At 45.3% G+C, this 18,043-nt stretch overlaps 2 protein-coding genes across 4 annotated transcripts in view; one reads left to right on the top strand and one right to left on the bottom strand.

Annotated features, from left to right (window-relative positions):
• LOC143276180 (uncharacterized) overlaps positions 1-6,453 on the bottom strand; it is a 17,098-nt gene extending 10,645 nt beyond the window's left edge. For both annotated transcript variants that reach the window (XM_076580612.1, XM_076580613.1), the window contains exons 1-3: positions 6,313-6,453; positions 3,412-4,605; positions 1,214-1,357 (exon numbers count right to left, since the gene is read on the bottom strand). In XM_076580612.1, coding sequence (XP_076436727.1) covers positions 1,214-1,357; positions 3,412-4,524 — 1,257 coding nt within the window. In that variant the 5' untranslated portion in view covers positions 4,525-4,605; positions 6,313-6,453. The remainder of the gene's footprint in view (positions 1-1,213; positions 1,358-3,411; positions 4,606-6,312) is intronic.
• Positions 6,454-7,436: 983 nt separating this feature from the next.
• Positions 7,437-14,382, top strand: LOC143276112 (uncharacterized). Of its 2 annotated transcripts, none has more exons than XM_076580513.1 (2): positions 7,437-7,566; positions 12,420-14,382. In XM_076580513.1, exon 2 carries the CDS (start codon positions 12,840-12,842, stop codon positions 13,443-13,445), a length of 606 nt encoding a protein of 201 aa, XP_076436628.1. In that variant the 5' UTR covers positions 7,437-7,566; positions 12,420-12,839; the 3' UTR covers positions 13,446-14,382. The 2 variants fall into 2 exon arrangements, with proteins under 2 accessions (XP_076436628.1, XP_076436629.1); XM_076580514.1 differs by lacking the exon at positions 7,437-7,566 and adding an exon at positions 9,690-11,192 and having other exon boundaries at positions 11,480-14,382.
• Positions 14,383-18,043: the final 3,661 nt, after the last annotated feature.

The raw sequence follows: 18,043 nt of genomic DNA, 5'->3' as shown, positions 1-18,043 counted from the left end.
ACTTTGCAGAACTACATGACTGTACAGACCAGTTTGCAGATCTACATGACAGCACAGACCAGTTTGCAGATCTTCATGACAGCACAGACCACTTTGCAGAACTACATGACAGCACAGACCAGTTTGCAGATCTTCATGACTGTACAGACCAGTTTGCAGAACTTCATGACTGTACAGACCAGTTTGCAGATCTACATGACTGTACAGACCAGTTTGCAGATCTACATGACTGTGCAGACCAGTTTGCAGATCTTCATGACTGTACAGACTCATTTACAGATATACATGACAGCACAGACCAGTTTGCGGATTGTTTGCAGATCTACATGACAGCACAGACCAGTTTGCAATCTACATCACAGCACAGATCAGTCTGCACAGCACAGACCACTTTTCAATGTACATGACAATACAGACCACTTTGCACAGCACAGACCAGTTTGCAGATCTACATGACCGTACAGACCAGTTTGCAGATCTACATGACAGCACAGACCAGTTTGCGGATCTACATGACAGCACAGACCAGTTTGCAATCTACATGACAGCACAGACCAGTTTGCAGATCTACATGACAGCACAGACCAGTTTGCGGATCTACATGACAGCACAGACCAGTTTGCAATCTACATGACTGCACAGACCTGCTGACCAGAGGAAATAAAGTCAATACCTTTCATAAACATTTCAAAGGAGGAGTTTGTGTATGTGTCTGTGTGCACGCACATGCACACTGTATATGAAGATATAATTTTCGCTGTTTGTAAAAGCCTGTGTGAGCTCTTTTGAAACAGAATGACTTTCACCATTAACCTTTCACCCTGCTTACTACATCAACATAACATGGATGACAAGAAAGGACTATAACTCGGAACTACCATCCTAGCAAGTTTGGTGTGCAACCCACTTGCCAATGTCAATGCTGAGTGTTCAAAGTTGGCTGAGAATGAGATCTGCTTCAAGATGACTGATGAACCAGAAATTAAAACAAAAGGATACATTCAGCCAACCTTCAACTGGTTCAAGTTTGTTGCTCCCACTAAATGCACTCCACTGTCAGAGAATTAGAATTAACAGAACTTACTTCATACAAACTGCTGACAATCATAGGATCCCTTGAAACTTACTTCATGCAAATTGCCGACAATCACTGGATCCCTTGACACTCACCTCATACAAACTGCCGACAATCATAGGATCCTTTGAAACTTACCTCATACAAACTGCCGACAATCATAGGATCCCTTGACATCACCACTCCATCACTGGTATCAGCATCAGTCCTTTCTGCTGTCTGTCTGTTATTGCTCAGCCTGATCCTTCTGCCGTGGTTGTCATGAAAGCGGAGAACAGGCACCTGCAAGATACCAAGATACAAATGAAAATTAAAAAAACCAATAAATAGACAAACGTAAAAAATATTTTGGGTTTCTTGATGTTTTTGTTTTTTTTAATCAACAACAGGGGGATCTGAAGTAACTTTATTTTTTGTGCTGCCCCATCTTCCTGGCCAGTCACTGGCATGGCCCCATCACAACTCATCCCAGTGATCACACCAGGGATGTTGAAACCCAGTGCCATTAAAACAGCAGCAGAATTCCTCTCCTCCTGTGGAAAGCCCCTTGGCAGCATCTCCATCTTCACTGACTCCATGTCCACACTCCAGGCCCTTGACTCCCCTGATCCTGGTCCACTGATCCAGTCCCTTAAGGCCTCCCTCGCAACCCTTACCCAAACAGCCCCAACGACCCTCCAGTGGGTGCCTGCACATGTAGGCCTCCAAGGCAACAAGCGTGCAGACCACCTTGCTAAGGAAGGAAGCCAGCTCACACAGCCAACCGTTCCTGCCACGTATGAGGAAGCAAAAACTCTCCGCAGCAGATTCCGAAGAGGCTGGGTCACCCTGAACGGAGGCTACCAGGCACACCAGGATCCCATCAGGACACTGGAGAGGAGACACCAGACTACCATCTACCGCCTTCGCACAGGACACTGCGGCCTCAGAGCACACCTGAAGAGGATTGGAGTGGCAGCCACATCTCTATGTGACTGCGGACAGGCTGACCAGACCCCATGCCATATTCTCCAAGACTGCCTCCTGTATGAGAAGATGCGGCAGCAGTCCTGGCCTGGGGGTGCTGACCTCAACACCAAGCTCTGGGGGACGGTAGCCGATCTTCACTGGACGTCCGAGTTTGTGGCATCCCTCGGACTTTGACCCTGACTGTGTAGCTGTCGAACGCAAAAGAAAGAAAGAAAAGGAAACTCAATCTTTCCACATTTCTCCACAGATCTTCAACCAACCAGCCAACAATTTTAGAATGACCCTTCTCTTCCACGGTCTGTACTGGCACTAACAATATATATATTGCCTTTTCTTCTTCAGTCCAAAATTGCGGTGTTACATTTGATTCTACTCTTTTCTTCAAGTTCAAGCAGCCTGTATCTAATATCTGTAAGGCAGCATATTTGGAAAGCAGAAAAATCAGTTCCATTTTACATTTCCTGCGTGAGTGTGTCTGTGTCTCTGTGTGTGCGTGCATGTGTGTGTGTGTGTGTGTGTGAGAGAGAGAGAGTGTGTGTGTGTGTGTGTGTGTGATTTGCTGTTGTTGTTGTGTGTGTGTGTGCATTTACCAGTCTTTGCAAAGTGCTTAGAGCCCTATTTAAAGAATAGACATTATATTAGTATATAAATATATATATATAAATTCACATGATAATTATTTTCTATTAATATGAGAAGGTCAAATCATAATGCCAGACAGAGAACACATCACCCCGGCCCCTCCCACCCTCCCTCCCCCCACACCTGGAGCACACACTGTTGTCACAGCCCCCCAAAGCTAGGCAGTCCCCATCGATTCAATGTGCCAGCTGGTAACAAAGACGTCCACCACAAACTCACCGCAACAGCATCATCGTGGAAGTGAAAGATAACTCTTCATCTTCTTCTTCGTGGGCTGCAACTCCCACGTTCACTTGTATGTACACAAGTGGGCTTTTACATATATGGCCGTTTTTACCCCGCCATGTAGGCAACCATACTTCGTTATAGGGGGCGAAGGAAAACTCAAAAGAGGACATTCTCCATGTGATGTAGCAAAGTAAACTGTACAAGAAACCTGTCATTGATCTGCTATCAACTGGAGAAGATGGGGAAGATTTTCAGTTCGGTTAGACTGGGTGTTTAGTGCTGACCATGAACCAAATTCATACAAGCAATAACATTCTGATTCTATTGCCTTCATACAAACGGTGTCCAAACAAAAGTCCTGTAACATGTATGATATTCTAGAATATTAATGGAAACAAAAAGAAAGATTATACAATTTGCTATCAATATGCAAAACATGAAATTCCTACAGATTTCTAATTCATATACAGAGGCAGCACCCTTAATGATGTATTCACCTGTGTGGCCTGTGTAGTTTCCTCCTTGCTTACGATCCCTATCTGTGACAACTCTTGTTCAATACGGGTCACTGCCTGGGGGTCAATGGTCAAGGCCACCTTGCCCTTCACCATGACAGAGGTCAGGAGCTTGTCGCTGCAGTCCAGACTGCCCACACATTTTTCCATGGTGGATGTCATGTCGTTGAACAGTCCGTGCTGGGGAGACCTCTCCACTTCCTGAACGATCCGGGAATGATTTCCAAACCTGGCTCGCTGCTTCATGAGCACAGCCTTCCCTGCCTCCATTTTGTCTCGGAGATGTGAGCTTGTGCTCAGAATCTTTTCCTTCACTTGGTGGCAACGAGCATCAACAGCTTTCACCAGTCGCTGACGTATAGCCTCGACCTCTGACACACCTGCGTCGGTTTGCCGGTCCAAAGAGCTGATGTTTTCCTCCACCTCTGCGATGGCTTTGTCCAGCTTCTCCTCACCAGCTTTCAAAGTAGCGGCCACTCTTGTCAGCAGTACACGTGATTCCTCCACCCTGGTCTCTACTTTCTTCAACACGGCGCACTGGCGGTGGTCAGTGGTGGCACACAGCACGCAGACAGACACAGCATGAGCTGGACAGTAAGCTACTGCCAGTTGATGCACATGAGCTGAGCAAGTTGTGGGCTTCCTGCTGGCCAGTGAAGCAGCAGACAGGGAGGTCAGGCTTTCCACATTGTGGTGTTTGGACACAGACTGTTTTTTGTGTAGTGTGGTGCACGCCTGGCAGAACATGTCCCCACAGGTGGTGCACAGGGACACAGCCGCCACATCAACACACACACAACAAGTGTGCTGTTTGGAAAGCACACGCTCCGCTTCCACAATCGCTTCCACCAACAAATGAGTGGGAAAAGTGTCCACCGCATCGTCAAGGCTTTCCTGTGACGCCCGCTGTGCGTCCAGTATAGGAAACCGGCAAACTGGGCATTTTGCCTCTGGCGGAGTCTTCAGCCAGGACAGCAGGCAGTGTCGACAAAGGAGATGGCCGCAGGGAAGGATCTTTGGTATGGTCAACAGCTCGTGGCACACAATGCACTCTGTGTCTCTGGGGTCATCATCCTGGGCTGCTGCTGCCGCCATCTTCAGGTCAATGCTTGATCCATCAATGACTAAACATCACTGAAAGTTCCCCCTCCATCCATCAGGGTCTTTGGGTAAGTTCTGGAACGCACAGACAATGCAGATAATGAGTCAGCTGAAAGCCAAAGTTCAATTCATTATTGGAAATGATATCCCATACATAACATAATCATACTGTAATAACATATATCATTTGTAATTAGTTATCTAAAGGTTGTCATTTCAGCTTGATATCAAACTTTTCAAAGCTTGAACTTGGAAAAAATCTGGGGCCACGCTCATTTTCAGGGATGTACATACTAGGAAAGTTCATGTTTCCATTAACCACTGAACACTGATGTGGATTATGGAATCTTTAACGTGCATATCATTACATGTGCAAACACATGATTGAAAGGGATTCAGGCACTAGCAGGTCTGCTCAAACACTGACCTTGCAGACAGGAAAATACCTTCAGTCCACCAGATCTCTGTCTTGGATCAAACTCAAGACCATTACAATGAAAGTCTAGCACATTTACTATAACATTAATTTTGATTGGTGAAAATAAAATAAATATATAACTCTTTATCTATTTTTATTAATTTATCTTTATTTTTCATTGTCAGATTAAATTGATGAGTATAACACACTTTTTAATCAGAAAAACATTTCACCATGACCAATCATTGTACTAAGTTTGCTGAAGACTACATAGAAAACATTTTTTTCTCTTCCACGCAGAATTCTTTCCTGTCATTAGTATCAATACAATATACAAAGTTGTGACCTTGACCTTTGCAAGGCGCTCATGTGTGTGTGTGCGCGCGCATGTGTGTGTGTGTGTGTGTGTGTGTGTATGTGTGTGTGTGTGTGTGTGTATGTGTTCAGTAGTGTTTGTGTAAGTGTTCAGTACTGTTTGTGTCTATGGTGTGGTGTGTGTGTGTGTGTGTGTGTGTGTGTGTGTGTGTGTGTGTGTGTGTGTGTGTGTGTGTGTGTGCTTGCATGTGTGGGTGGAAATAAAGAAGAAATGTGTATATATTGCTCTAAAATCTAAAAACAGATATTTGGAAATGTAGCTGTCCTTACAAATTCAGTGAAAGATACTTGTTCTCTGAATATTCTCTGGCACAAATGATGAACGCTACCATGTGCGAGTTGATGTTTGCTACCATGTGCCAGTTGATGTTCAAAGTAGCAAGTCAACATTGTTTGGCCACACACAGAGATTACTATTAACAGCCAGATGTAATGACTTTTTTTTTTTTTTAATCCAAGTTGACTAATAATTTACTTCCAATTACTTCCAGTCACAAGAACAGGTTTAATTAAAAGTGGATGCGAGAGAAAGTCTCTGTCAAGCATCTTTATTTCATTTTGCCAAATGATGACCTTGACTGTTCACGTCTCACCCTGCTCACCAAATCATCACAATGATGACTCCAAAAGATGTCGTTCATTGAATCATTCCTACCATCCTGCCAGCTTTGGTTCCCGTGCCACTAGTGATCCAAAAGCACATAAATGGACACTGATTACGAGGGCAAAAGGTTTTTAGCCTATAGCCAAACATTTCTGTGATTCTGTGATAAATAGATTATTCTGGCACCTAAAACTGGAATTCCTTCTGCCTTCCCTACCAGCCAACAAACTGCCCTCAGCTATCGGTTTTATTGGGGGTCCTGTCAATCCTTTTTTTTTCCCACTTACTCTGATTTTTGTTTCACAATGGTCGACAACGTCATCGAACCTGGAATGAAGTAGAAGTAGCACACAACTCGATAAGTGTGTAACGTCAGAAAACTTACGTGAATACTGAAAGATCGGATGTCATGAGAAGACACCTGGCTATTTCGGTGGCCGATTGTGTGTGGGGGATGATATTGGGCACACACTCGACTTGAAAACTGATGTTTGGAACTTTGTTGTCTCTGCGCGGACTGTACGAGGGGAACCCACTCTGATCCAAAATTTAAAAAAGAGAATCGTTGTTACTTCCCCTATGACAATCCTCGATTTGCCCGACAACATTAAGAATAATAATTATTGTAGTTGGAGACTGGACAGGGAAACCCCGCTCAGCGCGCGCGCCTGTGTGTGTTGCCAGTGTCTGTGTTTGTGTTTTTCTGTGTGTGTTTCTTTCTTAGGTTTCACTGTCAAAAGTGATGTTAGAATAAAAAAGATAATGAAAAAATGAAGACAAAAGAGTGTGGGTGTGTGCATGGGAGATGGGAGGGGGTACATGGGAGATGGTAGGGGGTACATGGGAGATGGTAGGGGTACATGGGAGATGGGAGGGGGTACATGGGAGATGGGAGGGGGTACATGGGAGATGGGGAGGGGGTACATGGGAGATGCCGGGAGGGGGTACATGGCCGGAAAGGGGTGCATGGCCCAGTGGCTGCAGCACTGGCACACAAATATATTATAAGCATGCACTCAAGGCCTGGCTAAGCGCATTGGGCTATTCTGCTGGTCGGGCATACATCGTCTTCTTTCCGTTACACGACCAACATCGTCTTGTCGATGACTCTGTCGTGGTTCATGCGTGCTAGGTATTTTCGGGTCTTCATAACCCGCCGAACGCTGACATGGATTATAGGATCTTTAACGTGCGTATTTGATCTTCTGCGTGCTTATACACACGAAGGGGGTTCAGGCACTAGCAGGTCTGCACATATGCTGACCTGGGAGATCGGAAAATTCTCCACCCTTTACCCACCAGGCGCCACCGAGAATCGAACCCGGGACCTTCAGATTGAAAGTCCAACGCTTGAACCACTCGGCTATTGTGTCTAGCATATATGTGGTGTAGCGTATATGAATTTGTCCGCAAGCAGTGACGCTGCCTCCTTGAGAAACTGAAACTAGAAACTGATACGAAACTAAGTCGAATGACCTCCACTGGCTTTAGTTGGCTTCGATTTCGCAGCGTAAATGGTGACCTATCAACGTGCGCGGACAAGGAGTTTGTGGGTGTTTGCAGTGGATCAGTCTGTTCGGCTTTGGGGAAAAGATAAAAGAAAATGGTTTTCTGATTCATTATGTTTGACTAAGCTTCGGTGAGTTCTCATGACTTCTGACACATCGGTGTTCAAGTGTATTTTGTAAGGGTTGGTTGTTGGTTTAGTGGTTGTTCAGTAATTTTGTTTTTGTTTCCGGGTGCAAACGACAATGTCCGCCATATTGAAGAAGCAGGAAACCTCACAGCCAACTGTTCAATTGTTTATTTGAAAATCATAATCACGATGTATACTGTAATTTAATTCGCACTCAATGCAGAATGAAATATACCACACAAACTACAAAGCTTATTGTTTGACTGACAACGGTGCTACCCTGTCGATCCAGCCAGCGCTCGTTTCGGTTTATGTTTCAGTTTGTTTTCCATCGAAATAGATTTAGCAGGAAGCATGAGGAGTAAGTAAGGAGGTTTAACATTGTTCTTCATGGCAGCTCATGGGTAATTTGAGAGATGTGTGTACTTGGCCTTTTTTTTTCAAGGCAGTGGATTAATTTTGATCATATAAAAGGTACTCGATCCACATTAATTGTGTGTGTGTGTGTGTGTGTGTGTATCCATGGTAAACTTTAACATTGGCTTAGGAACCAAAGTTGGCATAATCAAAAAGAAGTCACACACACACATGCGTATAGCCACACACACATACACAACACACACATTGTCACGAACACATAGGCACACATATACTTGTATGCACATACATACTTGTAAAATTGTCATTTTTACCAGTTGACTGGTTAGTTTGTTGTCTTATTCGTATTTCTGTACCTGTTAAATCACACACACACACACACACACACATATGATCATGCACAACAGAGACACACACACACACAACAAAGAGCAGAACACGGGTGCAGGGACGGAGGAAGGGGGTGGGGTGAAGTTAGCGACCCCTCTTTCCATCCTTCCCCTTTCTCCACCCCCACCCCCTTCCTGCGCCCCCTTCCCCCTCCTTTCCCTGTTTCGAAGTTAGCTTTTACTTGGCGGTGGGACAGTTCTGCTAATTGGTTGAGATATCAAAAGGGAAATCCCCCTGTATTTTTCCACTGTTTGTGTAGAGGGTAGAGGTGTTTGGGGAGAGGGTGGAGGTGTTTGGGGAGATGGGGAAGGTGTTTGAGGAGAAGGTGGAGATGTTGGGGAGAGGATGGAGGTGTTTGAGGAGAGGGTGGAGATGTTGGGGAGAGGGTGGAGACGTTTGGGGAGAGGGGAGGGGGGAAGTGTTGGGGAGAGGGTGGTGGTATTGGTAGAGGTGTTTGTGGAGAGGGTGGAGGTGTTTGGGGAGAGGGTGGATGTGTTCGGGAGAGGGTAGAGGTGTTGGGTGAGAGGGTGGAGATATTTGGGAAGAGGGAATGGGGGAGGTGTTGGGGAGAGGGTGGGTGGAGGCATTTGGGGAGAGGGTGGAGGTGTTTGGGGAGAGGGTGGAGGTGTTTGGGGAGAGGGGAGGGGAGAGGTGTTTGTGGAGAAGGGGGAGGTGTTGGGGTGAGGGGAGGTGTTTGGGGAGAGGGTGGAGGTGTTTGGGGAGAGGGGAGGGGGGAGGTGTTTCGGGGAGAGGGGGGAGGTGTTTGGGGAGAGTGAAGGTGTTTGGGGAGAGGGTGGAGGTGTTTGGGGAGAGGGGGGAGGTGTTTGGGGGAGATGGGGGGAGGTGTTTGGGGAGAGGGGGAGGTGTTTGGGGAGAGGGGAGGGGGAGGTGGTTGGGGAGAGGAGAGGGGGGAGGTGGTTGGGGAGAGGGGGAGGTGTTTGGGGAGAGAAGAGCGGGGGGGGGGGGGTGTTTGGGGGGGAGGGGGAGGTGTTTGGGGAGAGGAGAGGGGGGAGGTGGTTGGGGAGAGGGGGAGGTGTTTGGGGAGAGGGGGGAGGTGTTTGGGGAGAGGAGAGGGGGGAGGTGGGGAGAGGGGGAGGTGTTTGGGGAGAGGAGAGGGGGGAGGTGTTTGGGGAGAGGGGGAGGTGTTTGGGGAGAGGGGAGGGGGAGGTGTTTGGGGAGAGGGGGGAGGTGTTTTGGAAGAGGGATACGAGGCTTATCTTCTTGGTGTTTTTTTTCCCCTCTCAAGTCCCTGCCTGGCCTGTTTTTTCTGTGTGTCTACGTCACTGTCAGAGTGAATGTGGTTGTGCTGAGTGATCGCTACTGTGGGGTAACACCAAGTGTATGACAGTACCTGACCCACATGCTACTTCACGAGACTTTGTTGAAAACGAGTATTCATCCGAGTGGTTAAAGCATTGGACTTTCAATCTGAGGGTCCTGGGTTCGAATCTCGGTGGCGCCTGGTGGGTAAAGGGTGGAGATTTTTACGATCTCCCAGTAAACACATGTGCCGACCTGCCTGTGCCTGAACCCCCTTTGTGTGTATACGCATGCAAAAGATCAGATACGCACGTTAAAGATCCTGTAATCCATGTCAGCGTTCGGTAGGTTATGGAAACAAGAATATACCCAGCATGCACACCCCCGAAAACGAAGTATGGCTGCCTACATGCCGAGGTAAATAATAAAACAACAACAACAACAACAACTGTCATACACGTATAATGTTACATGTTTGAGTGTGTATGTGTGCGTGCCTGAACTCTGATTGAATGGCACAGGAAACGAATGATGAGCGCCCAAATGGCAGCCGTCAGTCGTCTCTACCCAAGTAGGCAGAATGTTGTGTAAATGACCCCGTGTTTGTGAAGCGCTTAGAGCTTGGTCTCCGACGGAGGATAGGCGCCATATAAGTATCCATATCAAAAGATCTTATCAGGATTATGCAAGGTACCACAATCACCACACACATTCCACAAAACAATGTTTGCTGCTTGTTTCAATACATCACACTGATAATACTTCCGCTGATAACGATGATGATGATGATAATGATGATGAAAATAGTAATAACGACCATGATGATAATATCAAGATATTACATTAATAATGATGATAAATATTATCATGTTATTGTTATCATTATCAGTAATATTATTGTTTTAATCATTATTTTACAATGTAGGCTATGTGTACAGCACTGAATCCTGTCTAAATACCTGATATCATGCAGATTCCAGCAGTCGATCAGATGTCTGACACTCAGAGGCTGGTTGCCCGGCACACACCATGGAGGTGGAGGCGCAGTAGCCGAGTGGTTAAAGCATTGGACTTTCAGTCTGAGGGTTCCGGGTTCGAATGTCGGTGGCAGCGCCTGGAGGGTAAAGGGTGGAGATTTTTTCGATCTCCCAGGTCAACATACGTGCAGACATGCTAGTGCCTGAAACCCGTTCGTGTGTATAGCACATAGAAGATCAAATACACACGTTAAAAATCCTGTAAGCCATGTCAGTGTTCGGTGGGTTATGGAAACCAGAACATACCCAGCATGAACACTCCCTAAAGCGGAGTATGACTGCCTGTATGGCGGGGTAAAAACGGTCATACACGTAAAAGCCCACTCGTGAACATACGAGTTAACGTGGAAGTTGCAGCCCATGAACGCAGAAGAAGAAGAAAAGAATGACAGATAAAAATGACCCGTGTGCAGCCTGCAGAGAACATTTTCCTTTCCTGTTTCCTACAACGGAGGGAAGGAATTCCTTGAGGTCAGGACGAATCTGAAACATCTTGTTGTCAGTCTGCAGATTCCATTCCTCCTGCCAGAGGTGTCCCACATAGGAATGAAGTCTTGGCTTAAAGTCTTAACTCCCGAGAGCAAGGTTTCGGTTCTAGCTCCGCCCCTTTTCTCTGCATTCAAATTTTGTATTACGTGTAGCTGACACATTTTGTACTTTCCAAAGTCAATTCAGGTCTAGATTGGAAGCTGCTAGGCAAATCTCGCTCTCTGCCATAAATGAAGCCAAACCGTAGCTTTATTAGGCTTTTATTTTGAATAAGCCTTCACCGACGTCACAGTGTCAGACTCTGGTGAGAAACTGGCTTGATTCAAATCGCCCGCCATTTATAGTCCGGTTCAGGCTTTAAGGTCCGTGTACAGTAACGTGGCATGAGAAAACGGTTCCTGATCTATGGCACTTTTTTTTCCAGTCGATCAGCCATTTGTTCCTCTAGAATGATATCAGACAGAAACATTTTATGGCTAGCTCGAAAAAGATCCTGTTCTGGGATAGACATACATTGACACGATCTTTTTACTCTGTAATAACATCTTAATGCCATGCCTGCTTGACGTGGATGATTGGGACGTGAGCGGACTGGATCTTTGAACACTTCAATCCACCTTTTAACTTATTTTCATTTCTCTACCACTGGTTTTACAAACTGACAGGTATTCAGCCCTTAAATGGCACTTCTGCAATTGGCTACAACCAACATGATTTGATTTGTTTTGATTTGGTTAGATTTCATTGCCTAAATATGAATACTCAAGGAATATTTACGCATATTACTAAATAAAAAAACAAAACAAACTATTTCAACTTCCAATCATTTGTTTTAAAACGTGTTCAAGTGTAGTGCACCCCCCACACCCCTCCACCCTCTGCCTCCTCCACACACCAAGAAACGTCACAATGCTTTGTACGAAACAAAACACGTCACTGACATTTTTTCTAATCCCTGTCAAGTGAAACAAACCATGTGTATCTTTCTCAGCTTCATTGGGGGTGTTTAAGAAAACTTCACAAAATCAAATGAATTAATAAAGCAAGTTCATTGTGTGATATGTTGATATCAGGAAGTATGGGCAACAATTATGATGATGTCGATAACGACGACAACGATGATAATGATGACGATGACGACAGCAGTTTTGAAGGTGTGTGCTGCTGCTGACATTTTTACAGGTGGAGATGGCGATGTGACAATGTAAACGTGGTGATAAAAATGAGAACAATAACGACATCGACGACGATGATGAATGATGATGATGATGTTGATGGTGATGATGATGATGACTGTTGCAGACCAACAGACCAGTCCAGACGCCACCTCCACCACAACGGGAACGTCTTCCACCCCCTCCCCCATTCCCACCCCCACTGCAGCTCACCTCCCTCCACCCTCCCTCTCCTCCACCACCCCCACATCATCACCCCTCTCCCCACCCACCCACCCTGCCACCCCCACCTTCACCCCACCTGTTGACGTCATGACGACGGCACCACAGTGTGTGTTCCAGACGTCGCCCAGAACAGCAGACGACGAACACACACCCGGGATCACTGCCGTTGTCTGTCTGCCGGACAACAGACTGGTCATGGCGGACAACAGCAACAACAAGGTGAAGGTGATGGGCGTGGCGCCCCCCCCACACTGTGTCCCCCTGTCTCACTGTTGGTGAACCACCATGGGCCCTGGCTGTTCTGTCTGATGGTCTGGTGGCCATGACGACGGGTGAACCAGTCATCTACCTCATGGCAGTGACTGACACCGTGACAGTGCGGTCACGTGTCCAGACAGTCAGAGAGTATTCGGGAATAGCCGGGCACAGTGACGGACATCTCGTTGTAGGTTGTGAGGAATCCGGCAATGAGCCCGCCGCTGTGCACGTGCTGAACAGGCAGGGTCAAGTGGTCCGCACGCTCACGGACAGCACCAGGCTGACAGGACTGAGGTCACCGGGGTATCTGTTTGACTCTGGTGACCACGTCCTGGTGTCAGACTGTGGCACACACCTGGTGCACCAGGTGTCTGTCCGTTCTGGCCAGGTGACCCACACCTTTCAGCACAAGCACGTGATGGGGCTTACACAGGTGTGCACTGACAGTGACAACAATGTGTATGTTGTTAGTTATTTTGGTAAGTGTGTGTGTGTGAGGAGCAGAGGGGGAGAGTGGAGACAACTGGTGACGCCCTCTCTGCACCGTCCATCACGGTATGTCTTTCCTGAGTGTCTGTGTCTGACCAGCTCTGGTCATCTGGTGGTGGGGTGGGGTGATGGTGATGGTGATGGTGATGACTGTGTTGTTGTAGGTTATAAATTGTTGTAGTGAATGACTTGTGTGCTTGGTAGTTTTTCTTCCTGTTATACATGAATAGATCTATCTCTAGATCTGTCTCTACATCTATCTACTTTTCTGCTGTCCCAGACATGTCAACTTTTGAACATGATACGTCATCATAACATGACGTCAGAGCAGCTTTGACAAAAAGAAAGGCTTTTGTTAGGTTTGTACTCTCTCTCTCTCTCTTGTTTTGTTATGGGCCAATGTTCAATAAAACCATTTTAGTTTGTTTATTCGTTCTATAAATTGTTACACATTATCTGTATTTGTATCACATGTTGGGCTGACCAGTGCACACCTGGCCGATGCAAAACGAGATATGGTAATTTTTATTATTTTATTTTTCGTGTTACAACGCGGACTGTACTATCTTTCAAGCAGTTATACAAAGGTTTTAAAGTCTGGTTTGGAACACAGCAAAATGTGCATTCTGACCCTTTCTGTATTTTGCTTCTTCGTGTTTTCACAGCAATGCTGCAGCCGTTTCCTTGGAGACCAGTTTTATTTTATGTTGTCTGTGATTTGTTGGTGGTCTGTTCCGATTCTGGCCAATACACATGTAAACAAAAAAATGTGACGCGATTACTGTTTGTGACGAATTTCATTTTATTATGGAGTGTCCAATTTTTCCTGATATACCTAAAGAAATTGTTGCCCGATAAATATGTATGCCCGACGTCTACTTTCATTTTGTAAATCATTTTCTGCAAGTAAACGGGTTCTCCTTAGACTTAGTGATCTCATTAAAACTTGCAATGTTGCATAAGTTACTTTCGCACATAAGAAGAAATGTTTCCCCCAATTTTATTTCAGTTGATGCAAGCATTATGATAATCCTTGTGTTTTTGGTTATGTTGTTTTCTGATATCCTCCATGCCCCAATTGGGGTCAAAAGGATAATTAAATCTTGAAATTCTCGAAATCTTGTGTGTGTGTGTGTGTGTGTGTGCATTTGTGCGTGTAATGTATGTGTGCGTGTGTGTGCGTGTGTATGACGAAGAAAGAGAGACTGACCAATAAGTTTATTCATTTTTCATTCGATAGACCAACAGGCACATCAGCAAGCAGGCATAGAGACTAATGTGATTTCAAACTTGTGAGGTGGCCACTATTGAGTTTTAACGGCAACAAATATAAATGGAAGATAACTCGATTTATTTTACAATAAAGACAAAAGCAAAAGCAACAATTAAAAAACATCAGCATCAAGAACAAGAGCAACAATGAAAACATCCACCAACAAACAACATCATCAAAGACAAACATCAAACACACACACACAGACGCACACACAGTAATACCCACGCTCTCATACACGCATGTACTCTCTGTCTCTCTTACACACATAGACACACGCGCACACGCATTCACACACACACACACACACAGGAAAAGCAACAACACAAGCAGTAACAAGAACAACAAAAATAACAACCACCACCACCACAACCAACAACAATCTCCGTTTCGACAGGGCATCGAAATTTACATACTGATCCATGTACACTGCACCAAACCTGTTTTTTAAATTTTATTTATTATTATTTATTTATTTATTTTCTTATATGGATATATTGATAAACGAACAAATAGATAAACAAACGAATGATTAAATGAATAGATAGAAAAAATAAACCACAGCACACAGTAAACAACAACAACAACATAAGTCATAGCACAAAGTGAGCAACAACAACAGCAACAACGACAACGTAAGTCATAGCATACAGTGAGCAACAACAACAGCAACAACGACAACATAAGTCATAGCATAAAGTGAGCAACAACAACAGCAGGGACAACAACAACAACAAGCCATAGCAGAAAGTGAACAACAACAACAGCAGCGACATCAACAACACAAGTCACAGCACAAAGTGAACAACAACAACAGCAGCAGGGACAACAACAACAACAAGCCATAGCAGAAAGTGAACAACAACAACAGCAGCGACAACAACAACACAAGTCACAGCACAAAGTGAACAACAACAACAGCAGCGACAACAACAACACAAGTCATAGCACAAAGTGAACAACAACAACAGCAGCGACAACAACAACACAAGTCACAGCACAAAGTGAACAACAACAACAGCAGCGACAACAACAACACAAGTCACAACACAAAGTGAACAACAACAACAGCAGCGACAACAACATCAACGACAAGACAAGCCTTAACACAAAATGAACAAACGATTATAACGATAACAGCGACGACGACAGGAGCTACAACAACACCAAGGGGAACAAAACAAACTGAACCACCACCACCACCTCCACCACCACCACCACCAACAACAGCAACACTACCACCACCAACACCACCACCACCACCACCGGCAACACCACCACCATCACCACCACCAACACCATCACCAATACCAACACCACTCCCACCACCAACAACAACGACAGCAACACCACCCCCACCACCAACAACAACAACACTACCACCACCACCACCACCAACAACAACAACAACAATAACAGCAACACCACCACCACCACCAATAACAACAACAGCAACACTACCACCACCACGACCTTTACCACCACCACCAACAACAACAACAACGACAACAACACTACCACCACCAACACCACCACCACCACCTCCACCACCAGCAACACCACCACCACCAATACCAACACCACGCCCACCACCACCAACAACAACAGCAACACTACCACCACCACCAACAACAATAACAGCAACACCACCACCACCACCAACAACAACAGCAACATTACCACCACCACCACCAACAACAACAACAACAGCAACATTACCACCACCACCACCACCAACAACAACAACAGCAACACTACCACCATAACCAGCACCACCACCACCACCACAACCACCACCACCACCAACAACAACAACAACATCAACAGCAACACCACCACCACAACCACCACCACCACCAACAACAGCAACACCACCACCACCACCACCACCACCAACAACAACAACAACAACATCACCATAACAACAAAGGGGAACAACGTCCTGTGGCACTGTCAGCTCAGTGGTTGATGAGTTTCAGTTTCAGTTTCAGTTTCCAAGAGGTACCAAAGTGTGCGGACTGATCCATACACGCTACACCACATCTGCTGAGACCAAAGGGACAGATATCTGACCCACACATAAACACAACGTGCTGGTCAGGCCTAGAGGGCCTACCCCATGTTTGTATAAAACACTGACATCAAAGGAAGTGAAATGAATAAACACATCAGTAAACACACTGAAATATAACAGAATGAAAGACGCGCAGAAGACGACTGATTGAAATGAAGTGAGAAACGGGTGGTAAGAAATGATCGACGGACATCCACAGGACTGCACCAGTGCCGCACAGTCACCACACAGACTGGCTCCCTCTCCCCCACCCCTCCCCTCCCCTCCACATCCACAGGACTGCACCAGTGCCACACAGTTATCACACAGGCTGGCTCCCTCCCCCCCACCCCCCACCCACTTGGATCGCAATATCTGGTCAACCATGCACACTACCTAAGAAGGATGAAAAGCTATGGTAAAATGATATCAAATCAGAACAATGATAGAAAAGAAAGTTAAAATTCTGTCTAAAATCAGTAGTTCACTGACACATGATCATAACATCATGCTAATATCCTGATTTTATAGGGAAAATAGTCACACTTAGCTGCTGTCAGCATAATATTTATATTCTATCTGTTTACAAACATCATACTTAGCTGCTGTCAGCATAATATTTATATTCTGTCTGTTTACAAATATTTGATTTAAGTTGCAGCCAACATTTGTAATTAGTATTGGTAAAACTGCACCACAGTTATAACATTTAGTTATGGCTACAATCAGTATTTGTTTCAGTTGGCTTGTAATATTTGCATGCACATTACATCAGGGTCACCAAAATGTTATTATTAAAGAGCTCAACTATCTATTTTTACATATATCTATATATGATTATATTTACTATAATTTTTCACATGCTCTCGGTATCTGCACAGTGAACAAGTGGATGAAGGAGTAAATGAAGGAACCATTCATTTATTTATTTATAGTCCATTCATCTAAGACGATGATATTAGACTGAAAATGAAGGAATTGTGTGTGTGTGTGTATGTGTGTGTGTGTGTTCGTGTGTGCGTGCGTGCGTGTGTGCGTGCATGTGTGTGTGTGTGTGTGTGTGTGTGTGTGTGCGCATGTGTGTTCAGTTGTATGTGTGTGAGTGTTCAGTATTGTTTGTGTGTGTGTGAGTGTGTATGTGTGTGTGCCATGTGTATGTGTGTGTGTGTGTGTGTGTGTGTGAGTGTGTGTTAAGTAGTGTTTGTGTGAGTGTTCAGTACTGTTTGTGTCTGTGGTATGGTGTATGTAAATGTGTTTGTGTGCATGTGTGTGTGCATGCACGCGCACATGTGTGTGTGTGTGCGTGCACGTGTGTGTGTGTGTGTGTGTTCAGTAGTGTTTGTGTGAGTGTTCAGTACTGTTTGTGTCTATGGTGTGGTGTGTGTGCATGTGTGTGTGTGTGTGTGTGTGTGTGTGTGTGTGTGTGTGTGTGCTTGCAAGTGTGGGTGGAAAT

The sequence above is a fragment of the Babylonia areolata genome, chromosome 31 (assembly GCF_041734735.1).
Source record: "Babylonia areolata isolate BAREFJ2019XMU chromosome 31, ASM4173473v1, whole genome shotgun sequence".
Lineage (NCBI taxonomy): Eukaryota > Metazoa > Mollusca > Gastropoda > Neogastropoda > Buccinidae > Babylonia > Babylonia areolata.
This window is presented reverse-complemented; position numbering and strand designations above follow the sequence as displayed.

Bases quoted from the DNA above. Each gene is read 5' to 3' on its own strand.
- LOC143276112 (XM_076580513.1), top strand. From the start codon at position 12,840: ATGACGACGGGTGAACCAGTCATCTACCTCATGGCAGTGACTGACACC.